Below are 8410 nucleotides of genomic sequence, written 5' to 3'. Positions count from 1 at the left end.
GTAAGCCTGTAAGTTGACTCTAACATACCACACCTAAATGAGTAAGAGGGAAAGAAAAAATCAGACTGAAAGCTGTCCAGTAGTAGTTGCTACATAGATAGATAGATACATAGATAGAGAGACAGATAGGGAGATGCAGTAGAAAGCTAGTTAAAGGATTTTTAGGGTTTCCAAAATTCAACATGCTCTGCTCATTATTCCCTCAAAAAGTATAAAATATTCTTATGTCTCAAAGGATTTTATTTTGTTTTCTTCTATTTTCTTTTCCAAAGGATTTTAGAGATAGAGATGTGGGCACTTATAATACAGGTAAATGTTCAATTTTATAAGGGCTTTCCATCCTAAACAGTTTCCACGTGCTTTATAAACTAACTAGAATAATATATGAATTGTTTTTTCATTTATTTGTTTTACTGCTATCAAGCAACTCAGGAACACTCAATTACTTAGTAAATTCTGGATTGGGCCCACCTTCTGACTGAGTCAGCAACTTCTTTAGATCCAGTTGTCACCAGGACAAAGGATGTCACCTTTACAAGGCTCAGAATTATAAGGAAAAGAAGAAAAAAAGAGAGAGAGTTGGAAGGAAAGGAGGTGGGGAAGGGAGGCAGGGGTGCCTAAGGCAATGTCAGAGGGTCACCACGTCCTGCCTCAGTTGTGAGCTGGTGTCAAAGGCTGCAGTCACATGTTTCCTTAGCTTAATATCACACTGGTGCACTGCAAGATGAAAAGATTCATGCATCTACCATGCAATCATCTCAATTGTACTTTCATAGTCTTTGTCCTTGGGATGACCAACATCTGGATAAACGATAATTCACATTTTTTCCTGATGTTTGAAAATGTCTGGATGGATCATGCCATGTGGACAAAATCCGTATAATTAACTTGAATGTTCACATTTCATCCTGTGATCTTGTTGCCCTAAAGACAAAGCAATAAATGCTTCTAAAATTTGCCAAAATAATGCAATCATGTGTAACAGACAACCTTAAAGTGTGATTATTATTGTTTTATTTAGGAATGTACTATTTTAAAAGCTTCCCTCTTGCTAAAATTTAAAAATTTGCCATCATGGCTGGAAAACTTTAAAACACCTTTGTAAAAAGTTATCCATAGAGTGATGTTAAAGATCGAATTACGTGGAATAATCAGTAAAAGTAGGTATGCTAATTCATTTTGCTACTTGTGAGTCTGGTTTGAAGCTATTTTTGTGAGTGAAAGAATATTTCATACCTATTTGCTAAAGCTATGCTTATGTATCTTAATGCTGTCTTCTTTTTACGAAGATGACACCACTGATCTTCAACCAGTAGGGCATGTGCATTTAGTGACTTTTCTGGAACTAAGGGAGAATTTGTGTTAAGTTGGTCACATTTTTTCACCCAGTGAAAGATTGGCAATACTAACTTCGTATGTGGTCAGCAGAACACTTCTGATGTATTTAGCCTAACTCAAAGCTATGCATGTAAACAGAGATAGGCCTCTATCTTAATCACAGTTACAAACACATTATATACTAAGTTCCTTTCCTTTAAAAAAAAAAAAGTTCATGTAAGAAAGCAAGACCGCCCAATATGAAAGTCACTAAACCATTTTCCATTGTCACCCACTAAGATCTGCATAAGTCCATTGGTGCAAGTTGCCAGAGGTGCCCATGAGCAAATAAAACAATCGTATATGTTTAAAAATCCAAGACAAATACGTAGTGCTAAAAAAGAATAACAATTAAATTATTAGTTGTGTGGTTAACGGAAATGAACAACCTTTGATAAAATGGTCCCAATGGAGAAGGAGAAGAGCTTTTGTTTTGAAATTGCCACCATGGTGAAACTGCCACTTCCTTTTCTTGTGGAAGTTTATCTTCGGTCTCCTTCAACTCGCTTTTTACGAACTAGGTGAGAGAGAAAGGTTTAAAAAGACAAAATGAAGGCATATTCCTTAAACTTCAGACAAACAACAATAATCACACAGAATAGCATCTCACACACTTGAGAACACAGTTATCAAAAATTTCAGTATTTAATTACCCGTGGCGATAAATGGAAATGACAGACTAGGCCAGTGCCTTTTGTAATTTACATTCAAATAAAGCTAAGTCTGATAGTTGGGGACTTCAATGTTAGAGCTCTCCCATTTCTATGGAGTAGAAGGTCCAGAACAAACCCACGAAACAGTGAACTTCTAAATATTTTCATGTTTACTTATCCACAACACATCTTCTCAGCTTCTGTGTAACTCAGTCACCAACTGGCTAAAACTAACTCCCCAGGATGACACATTCACAATTCTGATTTTGGATTGAAAACCAAGAGGAGCTGCAAACAGAAATTTAAAGTTTCTAAATCTGTTTTAAATGGAAACTTCGAAGTATCAACCTCCAAGGAAGGTAGGATTCAGATGACTAGCAAACTCAAGAGATTAAGCTTCCTTAAATCTGGTACTTAGTATCAAAGAATCTGCCCTGACTGCCTTCCCAGTTTCTGCAACCCTCTTCTTCCCCCTTTCACCTCCCCACCTGCAGGCTCCTCTGGTGGATAGGAAGAGGGCTGCTCCAATCTTACTGGATTTGGCAAAAAAAAAAAAAAAAAAAAAAAAAAAAAAAAGGTGCCCTGGCTGTGGCCCTGTCTCAACTTCCCCCTTTAAATAGCCCAGCCTGCTCCTGCTCAGCTGCAGAAAATTCAACAAAAGCTATTGCCCACAGCTGCCGCTCTTGGTCTCAGGACTGCCTCTCCATTTACTTCAGACCTCTTGTTTTGCCTTTTTTCTTTGCTCTCCGTGTTGTTTAGATGAGGACCCATGTGTTTTCCCAGGAATCTTCCAACTGCTGCTCTAATCATTCCCCAAAGCCCTGTTTGCTGGGCTGCCCCCTGAGCCTCACCCTTTGCACCTTGGAGGCAAGCATTGCCATATGCCTGGCCAGCCTCTGGGTACCATTCACTGCACCTTTGCTGGGCCTCAGGGTCTTGGGCAGCAAACTGGACACTAACATGTACCTGCCCGCTTCCGGTTCTAACCCTTAACTTCCATCTTGTCCACCATCTGAACCCTCTCTATGGCCAGCACTATACTTGGTGGGACACCTTGTCCAGTTTCCCTGTCCAAGGTCTGGCATTCTGTCCCTGAACCTCAAACTGGGGACTGAGCTCTGTTGTTGGCAGACTGCTTGCCAACTGGACTATCTGCACCTGGATGGTCTTGCTCCACACTGCTTCAGGTGGCTGGGATGTCCCCAGAACAAGCCTTCCCAATCAGTCCCATTCTTCTTTGCTGTGGTTGACCAGGACAGGCCCCACCTCATTCTAACAGAAGTCCTCAGCAAAGAGTGGGTAGCAGGAAAGATTAAAGAGAAGCTAACTGAAAAAGCTACTTCTGAGCTTAACATTTAAAAAACATAGCTCTGTTAGGTCATTTCACATGTAAATCACCAATAACCATATTTAAACCCAAGTACAAAAGCACAGTAAGGAGTCAAACATAAGTGAATTGGGAATTTCCATGTCACTGTGTCCATCTTGTGGTGTAGATAACAGAGGGTGATTACATGTAAGAAGTAAGGAGAAGTAAATGCACAAAGGAAATCAAGCAAAAATCAAAGCCTGTCTGGAAAAAAAAAGAACAAACGGTTCCTCTTGAAAGAATGCTACAATAAAACTTAAACACTGTGAAGATGATGAGGATTCCTATGACCATGTAATAATGTGCTTCCGATGAAGGGCTGACACCAAAGGCCAGTGGAAAGGTATCTGTGAGACATTATATCTGAAGTGGAGAAATGAATGGTCACCCTGCTCTTCTAATTGCTAACAGCACATATTATGGCTGCATTACCCAGGTCATTATTCTTTGTGATGGCAGCTGCCACTCTTGTTCGTGGTCCTTGCTTGGTAAACTGATATCCAAACTTGAGGATCCTTGAATTCTCCTCGAGCATCTGGGCAATTTCCATCTCTACGGCTGTTCCCAACTGCTGTCTCTGATTGCACGTGTGGACACATACAGAGAATGGCCAAGAAGGAAAAGGAAACAGTTACTCGCAAGGGAAAGATGCATGGCTATTTGTTGGACAAAAAGGCAAGTCTCAAATTGAAAGGGACAAAATCACTTGAGGTGTTTTCTCTCATACAGTTATTTGAGACCTGTTCCTTGTGGAGAAGCAAAATCCAACAGACAGCTGAATCTGCTGGCATGTTAAACTGAAAAGACTAAGCAAATTATTTATGAAGGAAAAGACGATTCCAGATGTAAAATTAAAGCAAAACTAATACTTGGTGTTTCCAATTACCCCAGTATCTGCTGTTTAAACAAAGGGTATTTTTTTTTTAATAGTGACACTGTCTTATAGCAATCAATCCAATTATGGAATTTTCTATTCTGGGGTCCATATCCAAAAATAACTGAAGATGGGCCATTCTCTCCCAACAGTCTCACTAGGAGATCCTCAAGAGGCTTAATTAAAGTGGTTTGAACTGTAGCTAGTTGAATTATTGAACACTGAAGGGGTTACTGGACTACAGGAAAATCCCCTAAGTTTTTTGAGTTGGTGGAAAGAGGTTTTTTGTCTGTTTGCTTTTTAAGTTGAGACACAGAATAATAATTTAAAAAGTAGAGTTAAAAAATGGGGCATGTACATTTAGGAATTTACAGTTAAATTTAAGGAACATAGTATATTTTTTCATACTATATTCATGAATTTTTTTAGAAAGTACAAAGAAAAGACAAACAAAAAAAGTATATAAAATATAAAAGCTCCCTTTCCCCAGTATTCCCATTCCCCATACAGAAAGCCAGTTCGGCATGTAGTCTTTGAAACATTTTCTGTGCATTCATATGTCTACATAATCACATGTACATCTACGCTTTTTTTCACATAAATGGGTCACACTAGCATATTGTTCTGAAACATGTTTTTGTTCTTCATTTAACATTAAGAACATGTTTTCATGTAGGTAAGTATGTTTCCCTCATCCTTGTAAACAATTGCGCAGCACTGTATTGTAGTAAGTGATCATAATTTATTTAGCTTTGCTCTACTGACTGCTACATTCCTTTCCATTCCTATTCCAAACTATGCTATGGTGAACTTCCCTTGCACAGAAAGTACGTCCTGGGGCATTTCTGCCAGTGTGCCTGTAGGGCAAATTATACCTGGGCCCAAGAGTAAGCATGTTTCAAATTTTGATAAATTACTGACTTACCCTCAAAGGTTGTGACAATTTTTACTCCTGCTGATAGTGTTGGAGAGCTAGTGTTCCCTACTTTAGCCAACATGGGATATTATGAATCTTTTTCACCTTTTTTAATCTAAGGGGTAAAAATTTATTTCACTTGTATTTATTTGCTTTAATTTGCATTTCTCAAATTATGACTAAGAACAATTAATTTTCTTATGCATTTGTATTTCTTTGTTTGGAAACTACCAACCTCTGTCATTTGTATATTTTTCTACCAGCTTGTGGTTCCTGTTTTTAAAATTTATATATTAGGAAATTAGCCCTTTGTCAAACATGCTAAAACAACTTTGCTCAGTTTGTCTTTTGACTTTCTGATTAAGACCTTTTTTCATTTTCATATAGTCAAATTTATTAGTCTCTTAGATTTTATGTCATGTTGAGGAAGCCTCTCTACTTCTCATTTCTTCCATTTGTTTTATGATTTCATATATTTTAATATTTAAATCTTCATTTTACCTGGAATGAATTCTAGTAGAAGAATTTAGAGCCCCAACCTAATTTTGTTCCAAAAATGCTAGTGAGTCACAACATTGTAAATCAACTATTCTCCAATAGAAATTTTTTAAAAAAATGCTAGTGAGTAGACTCACCATCTTTTACTTCATTCTTTCCCCACTGAGTTGAAATACTACCTTGCTGCAAAATTCTCAGGTGTATTTGGGTGTGTTTCTGGACCCTATAGCTTTGCCAAGTCTATGTCTGTGCCTGAATCATGCAATTTTGATTAAATATATTAAATATATATATACACACACACCTTTTAAATATATTAAAATATGTAATACATTAAAAGATATATTTAAATATATATATATATATATCTTTTAAATTTGGAAAAGTTAAGTATTGGGCAGATGAAGAAGAAAAGTTAATGGAGGAATTTTTGTGTTCTAGGCAAGTTCTAAGGCTTAATTAACTCTGTTCCTCTTCTTTCTTTTCATCCAGCAACCTGTCAAACGAGTGTCTCCCCAAGAAATGAACAAAATGTGACATTTCAAGTCAGAAAATAACAATTCTGGGTATCCAAAGTATAGAGATTACTGTTCTCAGCAGTGTAGGGCCATGGGACTGAGAGGCAACAAAAAGGTAAGAGACACTGACCTTAAAGTTTCATGAGCAACTTTAGTTCATGACACACTTTCAAACAACAGGGCTGTATTAGAGATTGAGACTTGAGCTAAGGTTGGGGCTGCCATAGTTATGGCTTATGCCCCCGGGGTGGGCCAAAGGTGCTATCCAAGGGCAGAAGGAGCTCAAGATGGATGTAGCTGACTGAGGGAGATGACATAACACCCCTCTATTTCCCCTCACAAATCTTAGGCATTTGGAGTCTTAGATTGGGGTAATATACAGCTTGAGCATGCTGTGGTGATAAAAGGATATAAGAGCCAAAGAAAATTATATTGGGAGGAGGGCATATAAAAGAAGGGGAGAAAGTAATATAGCATAGAGCATCTTTCTTTCTTAGCCTGAGTCTTTTTTTTTTTTGATTTGAGATCTTTTGTGTTGTATAAACCCAGGGCAACAAATGGGCACCAAAATTTCTTATAATTTGGATGTTTCTCTTTTTAATTTTAAGTCACTAAATACAAAGAAAAGGAAAGAGAAGTTAAGCACGTAGTCCTTCAGATCACCTTTTTTGTGACCTTTTTTCTCTACTCAAATTTATTTAGCAGTTACCCATTTCATTAATATGCATCACTGATTGCTCTTCTCACGGGGCACCTGATTAAATCATCACTTGTTTACCTGGAGCTTAGTTATGGCAGCTCACGCCACTGCTGGATTCTCAGCAGGCCTGCATTTTGGTGCAGCTGCCTGCTGCAATGATGCTAAATTGGTCTCAGCTGCTGGCCCTTCCTGAGGAAACTGTCTTAGAGATTATTTTATTTCAAACCCTTCACTGTACAGATGAGAAAACTGAGGTCTACTTCTAACAGTCTATGAGTCAATGAAGAAAATTTGGATGGAAGAGAAGTTTTGAGTCTGAATTTCCTTTATTGGAATAAAGCAAATAATTTTTCCAGTTGCTTTAGAACTTAACACTCTTTCTTATCATAAGTAAAGAGAAGCCATTTCAGAGGCATATTGCGAGTTGAAAAACTACACAAATCCACCCCTAGATGACTGAGGACGGGAGATGAGGTTTGATGCTTCAGAGGGATTTAAGAGAGATTTTATATTTCAGGGTCTTCTTCACATGCATTCTAAAAAGCTACTCTACTCTAAATTTTCAGGATTTCAGCTCATTTAATAGGTATAAGGTTGCTAGATTTAGTAAATAAAAATACAGGACATACAATTAAATTTGAATTTCAATAAATAACAAATAAATTTTTAGTATAAGTATATCCCAAATGTTTCATGGGACATACTTGTACTAAAAATAATTCACTGTTTATCTGAAATTCCAATTTAACTGTATTTTATCTGGCAACCCTAACTAGGTAGTATCTTACAAGGAACTGGTAACAAAGTACCTGGAACATTATTTCAGATATGGGGTTTCACAATGGCCTGAACCAACACAGAAAGTTAAACATACTTTGGAATGAGGTATCCAATTCTGTCTTAGCACTCCTGGAAATATTTATGAAGAGTCCTCATAACTTCCTCCTGATACTAGCCTATTTGATATATATCCCTGAGCTATCACTTCTTTTCACTCACTTAATATTTCCCTCTAGCTTGTTTTCCTACTCTTCCACTCCCCAATTTACTAGTAGCTGGACACATTAGGATACACAGGAGCAAGCTTCCTACGTGTGTACAGCCACGTGTGCACATTCCCAGAGATGTGCACTCCACATCTCTGCAAGGGAAAGCTGTTTTGATAATGTATCCCTTCTAGGGAGGGTGAGAGTGAGGGAGTGAGTACCTGTCTCCTGGTGGGGTTCCCCTGCTCCCCTGGCAACAAGGCTCAGGAGGAGTCTAGGGACAGAGGACCTGCACTGAAACAGCCCACTTGTTCTGGTTAGCAAAAAAAAAAAGGAGAGTAGAGGGCTTCCCTGGTGGCACAGTGGTTGAGAGTCCACCTGCCGATGCAGGGGACATGGGTTTGTGCCCCGGTCCAGGAAGATCCCACATGCCGCGGAGCGGCTGGGCCCGTGAGCCATGGCTGCTGAGCCTGTGCTCCGCAACGGGAGAGGCCACGACGGTGAGAGGCCCGTGTACCA

The 8410-nt window shown here is 38.5% G+C and overlaps 1 protein-coding gene across 2 annotated transcripts in view; it reads right to left on the bottom strand.

Moving 5' to 3' along the window:
• Positions 1-346: 346 nt before the first annotated feature.
• TMOD2 (tropomodulin 2) overlaps positions 347-8410 on the bottom strand; it is a 46060-nt gene continuing 37996 nt past the window's right edge. Inside the window, exons 9-10 of one of the 2 annotated variants that reach the window (XM_007468715.1) lie at positions 3832-3976; positions 347-1894 (exon numbers count right to left, since the gene is read on the bottom strand). In XM_007468715.1, the coding sequence (XP_007468777.1) occupies positions 1860-1894; positions 3832-3976 (180 nt within the window). In that variant the 3' untranslated portion in view covers positions 347-1859. The remainder of the gene's footprint in view (positions 1895-3831; positions 3977-8410) is intronic. The other variant, XM_007468716.1, reaches the window with a different exon arrangement.

The sequence above is a fragment of the Lipotes vexillifer genome, unplaced genomic scaffold, assembly GCF_000442215.2.
Source record: "Lipotes vexillifer unplaced genomic scaffold, Lipotes_vexillifer_v1.1 scaffold268, whole genome shotgun sequence".
In the NCBI taxonomy this organism is placed as follows: Eukaryota; Metazoa; Chordata; class Mammalia; order Artiodactyla; family Lipotidae; genus Lipotes; species Lipotes vexillifer.
Note: the sequence above shows the minus strand (reverse complement) of the source record. Positions and strands in the feature narration are given on the sequence as shown.